The 20,386-nt window shown below is 45.9% G+C and overlaps 1 protein-coding gene across 1 annotated transcript; it reads right to left on the bottom strand.

Annotated features, from left to right (window-relative positions):
- Positions 1-1,427: 1,427 nt before the first annotated feature.
- On the bottom strand, positions 1,428-20,166 carry Kif18b (kinesin family member 18B). Its single transcript, XM_027947266.2, has 16 exons — positions 20,073-20,166; positions 11,337-11,654; positions 10,521-10,678; positions 10,229-10,333; positions 9,916-10,026; positions 9,639-9,836; positions 9,316-9,492; positions 8,572-8,646; positions 8,344-8,444; positions 7,771-7,954; positions 7,362-7,489; positions 4,235-4,440; positions 3,485-4,016; positions 2,456-2,545; positions 1,914-1,999; positions 1,428-1,699 (listed from the first exon to the last, which is right to left on the bottom strand). The coding sequence occupies exons 2-16, from the start codon at positions 11,644-11,646 to the stop codon at positions 1,593-1,595; spliced, it is 2,568 nt and encodes an 855-aa protein (XP_027803067.1). The 5' UTR covers positions 11,647-11,654; positions 20,073-20,166; the 3' UTR covers positions 1,428-1,592.
- Positions 20,167-20,386: the final 220 nt, after the last annotated feature.

The raw sequence follows: 20,386 nt of genomic DNA, 5'->3' as shown, positions 1-20,386 counted from the left end.
GTACTGGGTTCCATCAGTGGGACCTTGAACCATTAAAAAAAAATTCTCTCCAGTCAGGCACAGTGGCACAGAGTACCTGAAATCCCAGTGACTCAGGAGGCAGAGGCAGGAGATTTGCAAATCTTGAGGCCATCCTGGACAACTTAGTGGGACCCTGTCTAAAAAATAAAAAAGGGCTGGGGATGTGGCTCAGTGGATTCAACTCCTAGTACCAAAACAACAAAAAACTCTCCCTGGGGCTGGGGATGTGGCTCAAGCGGGCTCGCCTGGCATGCGTGCGGCCCAGGTTCGATCCTCAGCACCACATACAAAGATGTTGTGTCCGCAGAAAATTAAAAAATAAAATATTAAAAAAATTCTCTCTCTCTCTCTCCCTCTTTAAAAACAAAAAACAAAAAAACCTCTCCCTGACTGCAGGACTCCAGGCAACCCACCCCTGAGGTGGTAGCATGGACCAGACCCCAGGATGAGGTTGCTTTTTGACCCCTGCTCCCCCAGAAATAAAGGCCCATTAGGGAGGAGGATTGGGAACTGGAGTGAGGAGCTGGGCTCAGTCCTAGCCCCAGACCTCCTGCAGCAGGAGGCTGGGTGGGTGTTGTTTTTTCTATACTCAGAAATTTCGAAGAATGAGAAGGTGAGAAAGAGAAAGTGTTGCCATCCCACATAGGTGTACAGAGGAAAAACACACACCAAGGATGGAAATGGTTTATTAATCATTATAGTAAAAAAATACATCATATATGTGTGTAAATGTGGGTATGTGTGTGTGTATATACATATATATATATATACACATATATATGCATAAATATATATATATATATATATATATATATATATATACACATATATATGCATAAATCAAGAAGCAGGAGGGTGTAAACCCTGGAATCACTAGCATTTATACCTGGGTGGTAACATTAAGGCTGCATTCATTCTCCTTTCTTCTTATACTCATGTGTGTCTATGTATAATGGGTAAAGATTAATAAAGTTGGCTTCCTCTGTAAATCAAGGCACCATCATTAGCTCCATCATGAAGAGCCAAGATGTGACTCCCTAGAACACCCCCACCGGCCTCATCCCTCCACTGAGGCAACAGCTATCCCCGCACAGAGCTCTGTGTTAGACATGGGTAGCGAACAGAGCCCAAAAGAGCCCCTGGCCTGATAGTGGGCTTTGGAAATGAGGAGGAAACAGGCGGCAACCTTTAAATATTAACACATTAACACTCACAAATGAATATGTACATGCTGAGAAGCTGAGTGTTATAGAGATTAATAAAGAGGATGGGAGGCGGGCGTGGTGGCGCATGCCTGTAATCCCAGCTGCCCAGGGGCTGAGGCAGGACTGTGAGTTCAAGACCAGCCTGGACAACATAGTGAGACTCTTGTCTCAACAAAACAAAAATAAAATGAAGAGGACAAGTAGCAGAATGAATTGTTGGGGCGGGTGTTAAATAAAGGAAAGGTGCGTCGGCATAAATTTTTCCAAGGTAAGAAAAGAAGGTCAGGGTTCCTGGTGTCCGAGTCTCCAGGGACAAAGTGAAGGCATTGAGCCTAGAGGGGTTGGAGGAGCTGGACAGCTTGGAGGTCAGGACACCTTGGCAATGCAGTTTCCAGCTGACAGCACACCTCCAGTCCCAATCAGTTCCTTCTGGGTCCTTTGATCATTGAGGCAGCGGGGACTCAAGGATGGCTCTGCAGGTGGGTACAGGAAGAAGGTGAGGTTCTACCCCACAGCTCCCCTGCCTCTTGTCCCATCTTCCACCTCCCTCTTCATGGTCCCTGAGATGCTTGGAAGAAGTATTCTAAGCTCTCCTCTCACCTGGATCCAAACCCCACTCTGTCCCCTCCTGCATCCTATTTTCAACTATCACTGTGGACCAGTCACCCCTCCCCTCAATTCAGTCACCTGGGATTGCAAGGGGCCCAGATGGCCTCTTCAAGGTGCTGCTGGGGAGGCGGGCGATGCGGCTGCGGCCCTGGGAGACTGAGGAACTGAGAGAGGAAGGGAAGGAAGGAAGGTTACAGCCATGTCCTTGACTGTGGGTAGGTGGAGGGAGACAGCACTATCCGCTAAGCCTTGAGGGCAGGGGAGCTGAGAACCAGGAAGAGTTTCCAAGGCCAGATGCGGGAGCTGGAGAGGCTTGTGGAGTTTGGGACATAGGAGAATAAAGAAGGGGATAGTCCAATCATTTGGATTAACCAATAAATGCTGAATATCTCCCTGTGGATAGGGGACCTTAGATGATCACTCTGGGATGATCCTATAATAACAATCAAAGGCCAAAGAAATTCCAATCAGAGAATTAGATGCTGGCTCTGCTCACAGGACCTTGGCTGCTTGCTCCAAGGAGTCCAGAGACACATCAGGAAGGGGTCTGTGGGGTGTGCCTAACACCCCAATGAGGGCTCTTTCTCCATGCCCTCACCTCAACAGCTTCCAGACCTTACCTCATGGTGCGCTTCTTCTTGCAGGCTGAGTTTCCAGGGAGGGAAGACGTTGGTTTGGGGCCTTTCATGGTAAGCAGGAGCACAGGTTCACTGGGGAGCAGGCAGAGGGAGAGAAGCAGATAAGGAAGGAACCAGAAGTGACAGTGGCTACTCTTATTCCCTCTAACTCCCAGCTTGCGAGGACGGGGAGGTTGGACAAGATGACCTGAAGTTTCTTCCTGCTAAGAGGTGGATTCTCTCCCTGCCTCACCAGGCCTGGGCTGACAGCTGAGTGACAGCCCTGTTCTGGGAGAACATCCAGATGTCAGTTTCTGGTGCGTTCTGGGAACTGGAGTTCAAACAATTTCACCCTTCCACCTGCCCAGCTCTGAGCTTGTTACTGAGAGCAGGTTCAGGGGCCATGGAAGGTGCAGGAGTGCAGGTGGGCAGCCTGTGGCCTCTGCCTCACAGGTCCCGGTTAGCCTGCCACTTGTTCTTGGCCTTGGACTGTCCTGAGCTGGTTGTTATTCCTCTCTCTGGCCATGTGGGTGGAGGGCAAGGGTAACAGCTGGACCTTCTCACTGGAAAATACTGAAGAAAGTTTTATTTCTCTATTCCAGATGCTGGGCTGGAGGGGAAAAATCTGGGGGGGAAAGTGGCAGAAATAGTTTTTGTTCCAGTGGGACAAAACTCAGATCAGGACATAGTGCCCAAGCAAAGCAAAGGAACAGACAGGGCTGGGCTCAATTAATTCCTGGTTCCCTGCTGACTCTTCCCAAGTGGGGGTTCTATTAGCTATGCATGTGCAAGCCACAAACCAGCATAGAGCTGGTGGATATGAGCATGAAGGCCCTGATATGACAGGACGGCCCCTGATTAAGCCATGCCTCCTGTCCTCTGTGCACTCTGCTCTCCTGGGACTGGGTGGCAAAGCTGACCATGACCAAAGGGAAAGAGATGGCAAATATCCTGTCTCCTAAATCCAGTGTCTTCCATTCTTGTTGGCAGCACCCTTGCTGACCCCTGACCGAGGTTGGGAGGGAGACTTACCTGGGAATGAAGGGCTGGTCCAGCCGGTTCAGTTCCTGGGGGACATTCTCCCAGCCAACAAATTCATGGAAATTGAGTTTTGATGGGGGTTCCTCAGAGAGATCAAAAGTGGTGTTCAGGTCACGAGCAGGTAGAGGGGTGGAGCAGTTTTGCATAGCAGAAGGGCCCAGGGGCACCCGGCTTTTGATGACTGTAGCTGGGCAGAAGCGAGGGGAATGGCAGGGGGAGGAGGCCCTTGCCCCTTTGGGGGTGCTGGGCCCACATGAAGGCTGAGCCTTAGGCAGAGACCCTCTCCTCAGACAGGGTAGGAAAGACTGGCGCTGGCGCTTGGTCGCCAGCTTTGGGGCTAGGGGACTGTCTGGCTCTGTGAGGCTTGTGCTCTTTCTTTTCTTCTTCTTCTTCTTCTCTGTGGGCTGTTGGGATGCTGAGGCTAGGGTGCCATCAGGCTCAGATGGGATCCCCAGAGGGTGCATGAGGCCACTCAATCTTCTTGCCATTGTTCGGGTCACAGGGCCACAGTACCCTGGAGATTCTGGGCAGAGAGAGGAGGGTGCTGAGGAGAGACCAGGGACTAGCCAAGAGGAAAGAGAATGTGAAGAACTTGGGAAGCCAGACACTGGAGACATGAAGGAACCCTTAACTCCTCAGGTTTCCTGGGGCCTCTTTGTTTGCAGAAGTACACGATCCTTGGGGTCCAGCCTCCTAACCAGCTGGGCACCCATAGGCAGGCAGAGCAGGGGTGAAACTCACTTGAGGCTGAACACAGCTCCTGGGTCAGAGGGGCCCTCCCAGACAGGCCAGGAGTCCTGGAGGTCTTGTCCCCAGGCTCGGCTTTCTCCTCTTGCACCAGCTGCCGCAGGGTCTCGAACTCAGTAATCATGTCAGGAGTCAGGAGGTTGGCTGCCTGGAGCAGGGAATACTGCTTCTGGGCCAGGCACAGCACCTGCAGGGCCAACCTGGAATAGAAGGACAGGGAGCTCTACTTAGATACAGCCTGACCAGGGTCCTTTATGCCAGGCATTGTCCCCATCACTCGCTGTGGTTGAGGAGCATACCTGAGCTGGTCCCCTAGTTTTCTCCTGCCTTGCCCCACACTAGCTGGCTGGCCTCTCACCCAGGGTTCCAACTCTGTCATATCCTTGCAAAAGGCCAAGATGGCCATAGGCAAGGGTAATAAGTATCACCCATTATACATGCCCCATGACAAAGACAGTGACATGGAAAGTAGGGAAACGTGCTAAGTGACTTTGGACTTGGAAGGTCTTAGTTTCCTCTAAGCCCTGCCACTTATTAGCATTGTGATCATAAGCTCATTTACCCTGAGGGCGATATAAGGTAGCAGTTAAGAACCCAGCTTAAACTGGGTGGACTTCTGTAATCCCAGTGGCTTGGGAGGCTGAGGCAGGAGGATCATGAGTTCAAAGCCAGCCTCAGCAAAAAGCAAGGCACTAAGTAACTCAGTGAGACCCTGTCTCTACATAAAATACAAAATAGGGCTGGGGATGCGGCTCAGTGGCTGAGTGCCCCTGAGTTCAATCCCAGGTACAAAAAAAAAAAAACCAGCTCAAGTCAGACTGCCAGATACCTGCTCAACTCTCAGCTCAACCCTTCCCAGCTGTGTGATCTTGGATGCACTGGTCCATAAACTTAAGAAAAGGATAACAAATGCACCCACTTCATAGGATTGTTGGAGAGATTGAGTTATTTTAGCCAAGCATGGTGGTGTACACCTATAATCTCAGTGATTCAGGAAGCTAAAGCAGGAGGATTCCAAGTTTGAAGTCAGTCTCAACAACTTAGAGAGGCCCTAAGCAACTTAGTAGACTCTTGTCTCAAAATAAAATTTAAAAAAAAAAGGAAAAAAGAGCCAGGGATATAGCTCAACAGTAAAGTACCCTGGTTTTAATCACCAGAACCAAAAACAAAAAGTTATTTTGTTTACAGAATGTTTAAAGAATACCTCACATATAGTAAACACTGTGAGTTTATTATATTATGCAAAATGGTAATAATACCATCTACCTCATTAGGTTAAAAGGAGACAAACTAAGATAGGTTAAATTGACCTTGGCTCTGAGAAGACCCTCAAAAAGGCATTTGGTCTGTGTCCTCTATTTAGTGTATGGGATCCTGAAAAAGTGTGTGTGAATCAACACATATTTTACATGCTCTGGGAACTATTTAAAGGAAATTCTGAGGGTATTGAGATTATTAATGTTGTAAATTTAGATTCTCATAAAGCAAATTTTCTTTCTGTAAGGCACACCTATGATAAAAGAATAAACAGAATTACCTCAGTAGGATTATTCATAGCAAATGATTTACCTTCAGGGAACACTACCTGTCTGGACACCTCTGAACCCCCACGGCCCTCGGTCACGTGTGCTCAGGGAACTTACACTCATTTGGTAAAGCAGCTTTGAGGCCTATTAGACTACTGAGAAGAGTGGGTTTTGGAGGGAAATGAATGGGCCTGGAAGTCAGATGACCCAGGTCTGGCCCTGTACAGAAGCCTCAGCCCCCACCCCCTCTCCAGCCAACAATTGGGGAATTGGTCTAAATCAGGAATTTTCAAATTAAGTTTCAAATGCCTATTAGACAGCAAGCAACTCTGCTGTCTGTCATATCTATTAGAACTCAGCGTGAGATTCCATGTAAAGAGAGGACTCTGCAGCTGAAAAAAAAAAATCCTACGAAACCACTGAACTGGAAAATCTCAGCTCTGTTCAATGTCCTGATGATCCAAGATTCTCAATTCGAAAGCCAAATAGAAATGATTTTCGATTATCTGCTTGTCAGAGTGTTTCCAAACATGGAAATGATCTAGAATGTTCTACCACTCCTTAATCTAGGGATTGTATTAGTACTTCATTAATATTACATTAGTATTCTCCAAGAACTAGGGAGAATAAAGATTATGATCCCCAAATCATAGCCAAGATTGAAAGAACTTGCCGGAAACCACAAAACCAGAGGCAGAGCAGAAATGAGGACATTGGTCCTCTCTCCTCATAAGAGGGGACACCAAGCAGAGAGACCATGAGTCATCTGTGGGAACCTGTGGTTGTTCCCTGGGAGGCCAACGGGACATCCCACCCGTGCATCCCTGCCTCTCCAGGCCCCAGGGAGTTGGCAGCAAGAGACAGATAATGAGCCGCTGATTATTCAGGCCACAGCATTTTTTGCTGAGTCGGGAACAGACACTCCCCAACAAGAAATAAAATTAAACAGGCCCTTCTGTCCGGAAGCTTTAAATACACTGCCTAGTGTGAAGCATGCCGGGGAGGGGGGAGCAGGGCTGGCAGTAGCACCACTAAGCGGCAGGGGATTTATGGACCTGGGGCCAAGGGAAAAATACAGCAGCACCCCTCAGTGAAGCACAGAAGGAAGGTCCCCAAACCCTTCCTCTCTGGCTCAAGTTGGAAGTTTGTATTTATTTCTGAGAAAAAAATAGTCACAGTCGATCTGTTGATGAAGATGCATGAGAAGCAACTGACTCAGGAAGGTTGACTCCTCCTCCGCCTGACACCCAGCTCCTCCCAGCTGCACCCTCCTCACTCTGACAGCAGCTCTGCCCTCAAATTGCCAGGCCAAGTGCTAGCCCTAGCAGCCTGCCCTAGCTCAGCACTTGCTGGCTGTCCTGATGGAATTTGGTGTTTTACTTCTCTCGCCTGTTGGGCTGCCAGTTACATGGAGGAATAAATAGAGATGATGCTAAGTAAATAGTTAGGTGATCATATCTAGGAGTTGAAAGCAGATAAGGGATGACGTCGATGAAAAGAAACTTGACTCTTAATTAGAACCAGGTCCCACCCCCAGGAGGGTAAGCCCCTCACTTCCCACCCTGGAGGCCAGAGTAGAAGCAAAAGACACTCACTGCTTAGAACGGTCCCCATCCAGGTTCTGTGGTGATAGGTGGCTGGCCACCGGCTTAGGCTGCGGGGTCAAACCAGCAGACTCTGACAGTGGGGGTCTGAGGTTCTGCTCCAGTGTCTGGGTTGGAACCTAAAGCAAAAGGGGGTAGAGGAGCCAGGATGACCTCCTAAAACTCTAAAACCCTTCCCTCCCGCAGGGGCAGGATGGCAGCTCCCCGAAGAATGGCCATGCCCTGGGAGAAGCTTGCTTTCTCCCAGTCACTTCCAAACATACAAGGATCTGACAGACGTAAGAAACCCAGGAGGAGAACTGGGACTAAAGGGACGCTGAGTTAAAGAGACACATTTATTCAAATATTCTACCAGCCCCAAGCCCCCCGGAGGCCCAGGCCTCCTGCCCCTAAGCCCTACCTCAGTAGGGTCTTCGTCCTTGTCCTCTGGGGTCTGCTCCTGGTCTGAAGAGCTTTCTTCTATGACCCTCTGTTCCTGGGCCTCTGTCCCTAGGCTCCCCTCTTGAAGATCTCCAGATCCCATGTGGAGTTCTGGGGTCCAGGGCTGGCTGCGGGGACGGGACACTAAAGGGGAGCTAGGAAGGCTAAGGGGGAAATAAGAGTTTGAAAGATATGATGTGGAGGCAGAAAGGGTGAGCAGGGAGGGGGACCTCTGCAGCACCAGGTGGCAGAGCCCAGAAACAATGCTTGAGTGACAGATGGGCTGTGGTTAAGGACAGAAGAAGGTTTCAGGGATTTTCTGCTTTAAGAAACAATAACACCCAAACTCTAAGTTCACTTTCTCTCAATGAGTAGATTCCACTTGCTTATATGCTCATTTGACAAAACAAGACATTCTAGGAGATAATCAGTTGCTGGCCCTTGGTGGGAATCCCCAACCCTAGGTATGGAACATCTGAAAGACAGAGAAGGGGCCCAGTTCCCTGTCCCAGCTGAGCTGAAGGGTGGGACGTATATGGGCAGGAGAACTCACTGTTGCTGTTGAGGGCTCAACTTGGGGGACTGTGGGAGACCCTGCTGTGGGGCCTGGGCTCCTGCCTCATACGCTTGAAGCTTCTTCCTTAGGGAGGCCACCTGCAATGACAGCAGTCTTAAACTCAGCTGAGCCCAAGAGGTGAGGAATGGGCAGAGAGCCCTGCTGCACCCCAGCTCCTGTCTCTCACTCCTTGCCCCAAGTCTGTTCCCCAAGTAAGCTCCTCACCTCAGCCTGGAGCTGTTGGCAGATGGTGACATACTGGCTGATGTGACTGTCCAGACTGATCACGTTGCTCTTCAGCTGAGTCAGAGACACAGGGAAAAGATTGGTTTGTTCATACAAAGCAGTTGTTATCAACCACCTCTGGTGACCAGGCATCACACAGGAACCTCACTTACAGTACCAAGGACCCCCTCTTACAGGTAGAAAAACAGACCAGAGAAGGTCAGTAATGTGCCTGGGACCACAGCAAAGGACAAAGGAGTGCCTGCCTATGAACCTGATGCTTGACTCTCTGGACAAGACATTCTTGCTAGATGGGGGCTGATCTGCAGCAGTTCCAGGTGAGCCAGGGCTCCCGAGGAGGCAGGGAGGGGAGGCCCATAAGGGAAGGCCCAGCAAGTATGGCGGAGGCCAAAGCACCCCTGCTTTTGTTAACATACATGGGTGTTTATGTCATTTTGCTAAAACTATGATCCTACTGCTTAAAACAAGTCAGAATCAGGCTACTGGCCCACTGGGCCCCCTGCTCCATGTCTCCCTCGGAGTAGACTGTCTGCCTTGGTCCAACTGGAATCTTCCCAAAGGCAGGGACAGTGTTGTTCCTATCATAGAGCCCAGGGAACTTCTTTCCTCTGCTTGGGGACATTGGACAGGGATCTGAGGAAGCTGTCTTGGTCCTGTCCCATCCTCCTACCAGGTTAGGAGATCCCTCCACACTCAGGTTGGCCATCCCTAACTGGTACACACCGTGAGTCTGATCTCTTTGGCCCGGTCAGCATATTTGAGGGTGTTGTAAGTGTCCTCGTAGGACAGGCTAGAGGGGCTGATGGCAGCAATCATCACTGTGCGGCAGTTGCCCCCAATGGAGTCCTTCAGCAGGCGGGTCAGTTTGCTGTCTCGGTAGGGCACATGAGACTTGCGGCCCTGAGGCAGTCAGTGGATTAGGGGAGACACAGCTGTATTAGAATAACCTGGTCAGGGTCTGGTGGCCTCCCGCCCAGGGCTGAAGACAAGGACCACTGGTTTAGGCCTCAGTTGCTGTCCTGGGTACTGGGCCTACACTGTTTTACCTTTGCATCCACCAGGGCATTGAGGACATTGATGAGGGCCAGCAGAGAACGGTTGATGTTGGCACCCTCCCGCAGGCGCTCCCCCTTGGCATGGGTGCTGGATGCTCGCTCTGAGCCAGCCAGGTCAATCAGGCTCATCTTGGCCACCTGTAGGGCCTGAGTCAGTCCTGGGACTCGGTCCTGCTGCTTCACAAAGATCTGGAGGGGAAGGGCAGGAGTGAGGGGGACGTGGGCACCAGGAGCCCAAGTATCATGCTCAGTCCATGACCCTGCTTACCTGGAAGATGGCATGGGAGCGGGAGGAAGTAGCATTGGCATCTGTGGGGTGCTGGGTACGGTTGTGGTTCCCCCTGGTCAGCATCTTCAGTAGCTGCTCAGCTGAGGTCGGCTGCAGAGGAGATGGCAGGGAGGGGGCTGTGGTCTCCCACCAGGGCTTTTCCCCTAACAGAAAGGGCTGCTCTTCAGAGCCAATGTCACCCCTCTCTTGCTACTGCCACTACCCCAACATCCAGGATATCCCCAAATTGCCTTATGAGGAAACCCTGGAGGACAAGTGGGGCTGCTGTTCCCACCTGTGCCCAATCCTATACCTGGTGGAAAGAAAGTCCTTGCACCATCACCCCCTTGTCAGGGTCCTCGCGGATGATTAGGGGTCCCTTGGGCTCCAGGAGGTCATGGATCTGTTCATTGTACACCTGAGGAGAAAGGACAAGAGGGAGAGGACTCTCTACTCAGTGCAGGCTGGAATGGGCACAGTTGCTGTATAGGGAAGCAAGAAACAGGTGTGTATTTGAGGCACCAGATACAAGGCACTTTGCAGGGTGAAGATGAATGAGGGATGGAGTCCCGGGTTGGGAGGTGGGAGAGAGGGAGCAGCCCTACCTCCAGATAACTGATGAGCACCTCGAATTGCTTCTCCTCCTGGAAGGCCTCAAAACGCTTGTACAGTTCCATGGTGGTCAGGTACATGATGCCAGGGTCCCCCTCCTTTCCCAGCATGGTGTGTGTCTTCCCAGCCCCAGTAGCCCCATAGGCAAACACTGCAGAGGACAGAGTGGGGAGAAGGGTGTCAGCAAGGCCAGGCCCGCCTGCCCCAGGGTTGCCACCAGCATATTCCACCCAGCTCAGCCCTGCCTTTCTCCCAAGCCCCTTTCCTTTTTCATCCATGTCCACCAGTCTGCGGTTCCACTGCTCCTACCTCTTGTACCCTACCCAGCACTCATGCTCAGCCTCTTGGTCCTCCACACATCTGTCCTGGCTCCCACAAGTCTGTGGACTCCAGGGAGCTGCACTGTGGGTGGGCGTTATCACCAGCTCCTCCAGTCTAGGGAGCTTCCTCCAATGAAGGCCCACCACTGTTTCCCTCACTAGCATTCATTGTGGTTCATAAACACAAATGCAGCTGTGTTTTTGTGATCAGTGTCTTCTCCTCTTTAGACTGTCAGCATCAAGAGTCCAGGAGCTGCGTCTGTCTAACTGCCTACTGTATGCTAGGCTCTGGTGTATACATTTTTAGTGCCTCACACAGTACAGTGAATGAATGGGGCCCCTCCAGACAGGATGAAAAGGCCAGAGCTCCCCTCAACAGGTCATGCCAGCTGAGGGACAGGCAGACCTATGTCAGGAGACAGGGGAACCACCCCCCCCCCCCCCTTAGAAGGAAGCAAGGCTGCTACCAAGCAGGATTCAGGTTCTTACCTGAGCAGTTGTAGCCCTGGAGGAAGCTGTCCAGGATTCTGCTTGTGGTGTGCTGAAACACGTCCTGTTGGGTGGCCTTCTCACCAAAGACCCGGTCAAAGACAAATGTCAGGCCCTTGCCCTTCTTCTTGGGGCCGTCATGGATACCACCCCATTTGAGGCTCCCATCAGGTTCCTCAGGGTCAAACACCAGCACCCGTTCATCCAGGACTTGAACCACAGGCCACCGCTGACTCTCCAACTCCCGAGGGGTGGGGGGTCGCACCCGCACCACCACCTGCACCATGCTGTCCTCCACAGCCATCACCATGGCAACACCTGAGCAGAGAGATGATGGAGATGAGGACCAAACCAACCCAGACCTAGCCAGGTGCCCTTCAATATCCAGGGGCCTCCTCCTTCTCCCTTCCCATATTGGCACCAGTGTCAATTATTTATACATATCTCTTTCTCACTTGAAATACACCTTTGCCATATTTAAAAATGACTCTGTTTCCGTTGGTGTATTAACTTTCTATTTTGTTCCACTGAGCTATTTATCTACTCCATGCCAACATCACACTCTTCCTACTATGTTACTTTACTGTGATTTTATCGAGTAAGGCATGAGCCCCTTGAAAGTCTTTTTCATAATTTTCTTCGCTATTCCCAGGTATTTAATGTCTTTAAGAAAATTTTACTGCTAGAAGTGATGGTGCACACTTATAATCCCAACTCAGGAGACTAAGGTAAGAGGATCACAAAGTTCAAGTCCAGCCTCAGCAACTTAGTAAGGACTGGTCTCAAACAAACAAACAAACAAACAAAAAAAAAACCCTAAACATAAAACCTTATCAGTTCTGCTCACAACCAGATCCCCTTCTCCCCTCAAAACAAAACATCTGCATTTACATATTTATTTTGTTATTCTTTAAATATAATTCCTAAGTGTTTTATACATTTATTTGCTTTAATGAATGGAAAACTTTCTCCCATTTCCAGCTGGTAATTGCTAAAATGGAGAAACAACTGATCTTATAGATATTCACCTTATATCTACCACCCTCAAACTTTCTTCATTCCAATTTGCTTATTAGGATTTTTTTTTTTTTTATTCTCCAAGTATACAATTATGTGCCAGTAAATAAAAAAAATGTTTGACCTTTTCTTCTCCATATTTATGCCTATTTTATTTCTTATATATTACAGTCTCTAGAACTTATAAAAAATGATTTTGAATAACTGATGATAACAGACATGCTGTTTTGCTTCTGATCTAATAGAAAATGGCCTTATTGCCTCATTCTCTAGAAATGAGTTTGGGATAAAGAGTCTTTATCATATTAATTATTTCTCTTATTCTTATTTTATATAGAGTCATTATTAGGAAAGTCTAGAATTTTATTCAATACCCTTTTGGCATCTACCAATACATTACATGTCTTTGCTCCTTGTGGTATATTATTGCTGATATCAATCCAACCGTATATTCTGGGAAAAAAATCCCTACCCTGGGCTAAAGTGATACTTTTAATATTTAAATAGTCAAATATGCCAGTCTTTTCTTTTGTGGCTTCTATGTCATATTTAAGAAGACATTCCTTCTCTAAGGTAATAAACACTTTTCATATAATCTAATGCTTTTTTCTTCTCTTACATTTAGATTTTTATGCAAATAGAATTTAGGGCTACTCTGCCACTGAACTTTTTGAGGCAGGGTCTTACTAAGTTGCCCAGGCTCACCTCAAACTTGTTATCTTCCTGCTGCGGCCTCCTAAGTAGATGGGATTGCAAGCATGTGTAGCTGCAAACTGGTGGTTCTGAAGTTCTATGAAAAATCTTGCTAAGATTTTAATTTGGATTATTTTGAATTTGTAGATTAATATGAGAAGAATCCTTTATGTTACAGAGTCTTCCCATCTAGGACCTGGTATCTATTCCTATTTATTTAAAATTTTATAATCTTTCAGAAAAATTTTATAATTTTCCTCACATGAGTAATATATATTTCTTGATAGGTTTATTACTGGTTATTACACAGTCTTTGTTATATTGTGAATAGGCTCCTTTTAAAATTACATTTTCAAATTCACTTTTTACCAGAATATGGCAAAGCTTCAGATCAGTATGCAGATCAGGTATCCGGTCACAATGCTGGACTCCCTTATTAGTTCTAATAGATTGCCATTGATTCTCTTAGGCCTTTCAATTAAATGATAATATAGTTTGCAAATAATGACAGTTATGTTCTATTTTTATGTTCTATTTTTCTTTATTTAGTTGCCCACCCTCTACTGCCCATTAGGGGTGCAGATATGAGTGTTGAATTTTATCAAATTCTTTTTGGGGCTTGCTGAAATGATCATTCAGTATTTTTCCTTTAATCTTCTTATGCCAGGGGTGACAACAGATTCCCCAGTGTTGACCTGGTAATTATGGCAAACACTTAAGTCCCCTTCCTTCTCATAGCTCCCCCAGGCCTTTCTCTCTCTCTCTTTTTTTTTTGGGGGGGGGGGCACCAGGGATTGAACCAAAAGGTGTTTAACCCCTGAGTAACATTCCCAGCCCTTTTTATTTTTTATTTTGAGATAGGGTCTCACTAAGTTGCTTAGGGCCTCGATAAATTGCTGAGGCTGGCCTTGAACTTGTGATCCTCCTGCTAGCTTTCTGAGTTGTTAGGATTACAGGCAGTCACACCACACACACTGGTACCCCCTGGCTTTTCATTTCTCCTTTGAGGCAGTTTACCAAGAGTGGGGATGGAATTATGGAATGTAGAACTTAACAGATCTCCTGGAAAACTTTAGCCCAATTCTAGGGACATATTAACAGGAGTTAAGAAATGGGGAAGGAGACTGTTACTGGAGGATATGAACAAAAGAACTCTTTACCAGTAAAGGCGAGGTATGGCTGATAGGTCACAATTACTGAGCGCACTCAGCAAAGAAAAGTGGGGTATTACCTTGGGGAATGAGCCAAATTGAGCTGATTTGGAATTCTTGTCCCCTTATTCCTAAACTTCTTCCCCACAGCAGACAAGGGAAAGATATCAAGGAACAATAATGTAGAATAATTTGATTTCTATTCCAGCAATCAGATTGTCATAATAAACATATTAGCTAAGTTATCACTGTATCAGGGACTATTCAAAGCACCTTACACATATCATCTCCTTTTATCTCCACTGCAATCCCACAAGATAGATAGTATTATTATACTCATTTTTCAGTGAGGAAATTGAGACAGAGAGGGTTAAGCAATTTGCCCAAGGTCCCAATGCTAGTGAGTGATGGAGTCCTATTTTAACCCAGGCAGTCTGACCGCAGAGTGTCTGATAATATTATATATTATGCTTTGATGATCACATTTTTGTAATAGCCCCTTATGTTAGTATAATAATCATAATCCCCTTTATGGGACTAGCATTATGTTTTCAGTAAACACTTGTAGACATGTGGATTGAACCTAATTTTTAGCGCTTGAGTTTCTTGCCCTTGAATTCTTACTCCCAGGAAACTCCACTTTTTTACTGTGGGAAATAAAGTCAGAGGATGCCCGAGTCTACACTGGCTCCTTCCTGGCAGTCCCAACATCCCACCGGGAGGGTTTTGGCTGAGGAGGAGACATAAAGCAGCCTAACATTCCAAGCAGGAAATTAAAAAGGGCACTGGCAAAGGAGTGTGCATAACCTTTACAGTTTCTCTCCTCCCAGCCTCCTGAGGGCCAGCGAGGCCGAGTCTGTTTGCCTAATGAGATGTTTTTCCTCTTCCTGAGACAGTGCTGGGAGCACAGGGTATGGGATGCGGGTGACACTTACCATGGGAGCCCCTAAGACACCTGGGTCCTAGTCTCTGTTCTGTATCTGACGTAGGGGGAGGTCTTTCCAAGAGCCACCCAGCATCAATGTCACATCAGCTTCCCCCTTTGAGAGCTAGGGAGAAAGCTACCGATCTGCTCCCACCCTAGGGGGATGGGGAGATTAATGAGAGAACGTTTGTCAAGTTTGCTTTGATCCTTGGTTGGAAAGAGCATTTCAGCCCAAAGTACAAGGGAGATGATTCTTTAATAAGATCTTCAGGGTTCTCAGCCAGCCACAGTCACGTCCTATTTCTAACCCAGGGCAGCTCATTAAAACCCAGAGGCTAGTGTGCTACTGAGCTAGGGCTGGGAAGCCAAGATTCAGTTGTTTTGGGGGTGGCCTTTTCTTCCACCCTCTTAGGGACAGACCCAACAAGCAAAAGTTCCTTAAAAGCTCCTAAAGGAGAATTATTGAAGACTTGAGGAGATCCCCCTGCAGACACTGGGAGTTAGGAAAGTCAGGGAAGGAGCCCAGCCCTTAGATATTCTACTGTTATAGGGGTTTCTGTACCCCCCTTCATTGTTCTTTCAGAACCCTTTATACCCTTTATATTTGTATATCCTTAAGCTCCAAGAGAACATGCAGCAGATGCAGAATAATGTTTGTTCTATCAATGAATAAGAGCCAGAGAAGAGCAGTCTGAATCCGAAAGCCTAAAAATAATTATCATTTACTGAGTGGTTTACAGACTGTATCAGATACTACACTAAGTACTCTATGCTAGGTGCTTTACAAATGCTCTCATTTAACTTTCACAACAATATCATTATGTGAGTATGATACAATTGTTAGATTCTTTTTTTTTTTTTTTTGCAGTTGTAGATGGACAAATACCTTTATTTTATTTATTTTTATGTGGTGCTGAGGACCGAACCCAATGCCTCAAGCATGCTAGGCAAGTGCTCTGCCGCTGAGCTACAGCCCCAGCCCATGTTACATTCTTATTCTACCAAGGAAACTGGAGGTACTGGAAGGAACTTATCACATCAAGCAGGTAGGGTAGTAAGCAAGGCCAGAACCTGACCTCTTTCTGTCACCAGAGGCACTACTCCATCCTTAGGTGGTTCTGCCCTGCCATGGGGCTTTGGCAGCTCCCACCTCTCCTCACCTTGGTACCCAGAGGACAGTGTCCCAGGACCACTGGTTCTTCCTGTGCATGGTGGATATAAGAAGGAGCTGTGTTTTGCTTATTATTTTTATTTTATTTTTTGGTACCTGGGATTGAACCCAGGAGATCTCAACCACTGAGCCACATCTCCAGCCCTTTTTATTTTTTTATTTCGAGACAGGGTCTCCTTGCTAAATTGCTTAAGGCTCACTTAGTTGCTGAGGCTAGTTTGAACCCAGCGCTTTGTTTTTTTAATAGACTATCCTAAGGCTGTAACTGACAATAGCTTTGTTTATTCCTTTCTAATCCTATTTATTTATTTATTTATTTTATGGTGCCAGGGTTTGAACCCAGGGGTACTCAACCACTAAGCCACATTCCCAGTCCTTTTTCTTTTTTTATTTTGAGACAGGGTCTCTCTAAATTGCTGAGGCTGGCTTTGAACTTGTGATCCTCCTGCCTTAGTCTCAGGAGCCACTGGGATATAGGTGAGCACCATCGAGCCAGCTCTAATCTTATTTTTTATTTTTATTTTTATTTTTTTTGTCTATGGTTCTGACTAGGAACTCCAGTACAATATTGAATAAAAGCAATAAGAATGAGCATTCTTTTTTCTTTCCTGATTTTATATGGAATGTTCCTAGTATTTTATACTTTGTTGGTTTAAGGAAATTTATCTCCATTTCTAGTTTACTGATGAATTGGTATAAAGTTTTATTGAATATTTTTTCTGTGCTAATTGCAATATGTTTCCTCCTTTAATCTGTAAATTGTATTAATAGAGTTTCTTTCTTTTTCTTTTTCCTTTTTTGGTACTGGGAATATCAAGCCCAGGACCTTGAGCATGCTAGGAATACAAGCTACCACTAAGCTATATCACTATACCTGTGTTAATAGATTTTCTAATGTTAAACCATTCTTGCACTTCTGAATAAGTTCAACATGGTCATATTATTTTTAATACATTGCTGGCTTCTGATTGCTAATATTTTAAGGGTTTGGTTTTTTTTTTTTTTTTTGTACTGGGGATTTAACCCAGGGACATTTTTTACCACTGAATTACATCCCCCAGTCATTTCTATTTTTTATTTTGAGACAGGGTCTCACTAATTTGCTGAGGGTCTCCCTAAACCACCGAAGCTGGCCTTGAACGTGTAATCCCTTCTATTGCAGGGATTATAGGAGTGTGCCACCGTGCCCAGCTTGTTTAAGACTTTCTACAACTATATTTATAAAAGACATTAATTTGTAATTTTCTTTTTCTCATCTGTAGAATCATAAAAAATTCTGAAAATGTTTTAGGGATAGTTTATATAAAAATAGAATCATTTTTCCTAATGGCCTGATGGAATTTGGTGAGGTTTTATTTTTTTTTTTTTTATGTGTATGAAGGTATATTTAAAATGAATTCAGTTTTCTCAGTAGTGTTAGGTCTATTAAAAATTTCCATAACTTCTTGAGCCAGTTTTGGTAAGTTTTTTCCTAGAAATTTTTCAAAAGCATTTTTAAAAAGGGTGTTCCATTGAAGACTTTCTTTTAATCTTTGTAATTTAACTAAAGTTATGTTCCCTTTTTTTGTGTAGAAGATTATTTTTTATTTCCTTTGTTTTTCCATCAATGTTGTGAAGGTTTTTTTTTTATTAGTCTTCTCAGAGATACAACTTTTGGCTAAGTTAATCCTTTTATATTGTAAAATTCTATTTCATTATTTTCTGCTCTTTATCTTCTTTTGTGTCTATGTATTGGGAATTGAATCCAGGGGGTGATCTACCACTGAGTACATCCCAAGACCTTTTTTTTTTTTTTTAATGTATTTTTTAGTTGTAGATGGACATAATACCTTTATTTATTTATTTATTTATTTTTTATGTGGTGCTGAGGCTCAAACCCAGTGTCTCACATGTGCTAGGCAAGTGCTCTACCACTGAGCTAAATCATAGTCCCTCCCCTCTTTTTTTTTAATATTTAATTTTTAGGTGTAATTAGATACAATGCCTTTATTTTATTTACTTATTTTTATGTGGTGCTGAGCATCAAACCCAAGGCCTCACCCATGCTAGGCAAGCGCTCTACAGCTGAGTCACAATCCCAGCCCCCCCTCCCCAATTTTTGACACAGGGTCTAAGTTGCTTAGGGCCTTGCTAAATTACTGAAGCTGGCCTTGAATTTGAGATCCTTCTGTCTCAGCCTCCCAAGTTGCTGGGATTACAGATGGGCACCACTTACTGCACCTGGCTTTGGTCCTTTTTATTTTTAAGACAGGGTCTCATTACATTTTCCAGGCTGGCCTCAAACTTCAGATCCTTCTACCTCAGCCTCTCCAGTCACTGGGATTACTGGGGCACAACACTGTGCCTGGCTGTCTTCTTCCTTTTATGTTTTACATATGTATTCTGTTGTTTGGTTCTATCTGTGTCTGTTTATCTTTAGTTTTTTTTAAATGTTCCAAATGTAAATATTTATGACTATATTATCTTCTAAGTATTGCTTTAATGCATCCCACAAGCTTTATAAATAGTATTTTTCATTGTTCCATGCAAAGTATCTTTTAATTATATCATCATGTCCTATTTGACTAGTTAAAAGTATTTTTCAAATTTCCAAATGAGGATTTGCTTTAATTTTCTTTTTCATTGGTATTTATAATTGAATTGCTTGTGGAAAGAGAATATGATTTATACAAAAACTCTAATAATTGCTTAAATTTGCTTTGTGGCCAGGTAGAGAAAAGTCTAAAAGTATGCTACTTGTTCACTTTTTAAAAAAGATACAACTGGGGCTGGATAACATAAAAACCAATAAATTGAGACACTTTAAAATCTCTGAGCCATGGGGAAATTAAATACTGAAACAGGCCAAGAAGAACTGAATACATGTAGTTGTTCATCATGGGAAAATAAATAGAATAGGAAGATTGAAGAAATCAGTTTAACTTGAGGGGAAGCTCATTCTGAAAAATGTTGTAGGTGTTCTCCTCTGAGCTAGGCTCAACTGCTCTGTGCCTCAGTTTCCAAACCTGTTAATGTAAATAACATTAATATCTCTCCCATAAGTTTGCTGTAAGGATTAAGTTCATTCAAACCTGGTAAGTGCTCAAGAAGTACAGCCATTATTACTAAAATTCTACAGTATATCATTTCTCCATGATGCAGAAAAGAACCAATGTCTTCAATAAAATGCCCTAAGTTCTGTGGCTTTTCTTTTTCATATCACTTCAGTTCGCTAAAAGTTCAAAGCTAAGAGGAGAAACATCCTAAGAACAGTAACAGGCTTGTTTTTCTGTCTACGGATGTTCTTTCATTCCTTCCTTCATTCAATCTAATATTTATTGAGTGCCCCAGTAACTACGTTACAGTCCATGGCACATACAACTCAGCGATCAGTTCTGTAGAGATAGCAGGACAATGGTTTAGGGGGTCCCAGGTCTCCCATTCTAGTGTGCAGGAGGGCCCAATCCTTCCTCATACAGGAGCGAGAGGACCTTTCACAGAGCCGGCATACAGAGAGCCAGGTGCAGACGTGCGGACCCAGTCTAAGTCCTGGACAGAAGAGCAAGAGGGATAGTGATTTCCGGCATGCAAGGTGTAAGGAAGCGCCCAGCTCCCCACCTGGTTCAGAGGGGTCCACCCAGGACTTGCTGACGCGACGGCAGAGTTCGCTGATCGCGCTATACTTTCACGTTCTGCATCAGCGGGCTGGCTCAGGCTCCGGTCCCGGAGCAACTGGGTCCACGTGTCGGAGACCCAGCGCAAGATCCCACAGGGCCTACTCCACCGTGGACAAAGCTTACCTTTGACGGACTCCCCGCCGCTGGTGTTGCCGCTAGCGTGGAAATCCCTCCGCTACAAACGAAGCGCTCAGACTCACGAGCTCGCTCAGCACACTCTTCCCTACCGGGTCCTTCACCCCGCGCCGCGCGTTCAAATTAGCTGGTCGACTCCTCCGCGCTTCCCCATTGGTCAACTCTCAGACCGTTGATTGGCTGTTTCCTAAGTAACAAAGACAATCCGAGATGCGCATGCGCACTTCCTTCCTGCTGGCTGGTGATTTGCAGACAGTCTCCCAGACTGGACCTACCGGAGTGGCAGACAGAAACCAGCACCT

This window comes from Marmota flaviventris, chromosome 17 (genome assembly GCF_047511675.1).
Source record: "Marmota flaviventris isolate mMarFla1 chromosome 17, mMarFla1.hap1, whole genome shotgun sequence".
NCBI classification, from domain to species: Eukaryota; Metazoa; Chordata; class Mammalia; order Rodentia; family Sciuridae; genus Marmota; species Marmota flaviventris.
This window is presented reverse-complemented; position numbering and strand designations above follow the sequence as displayed.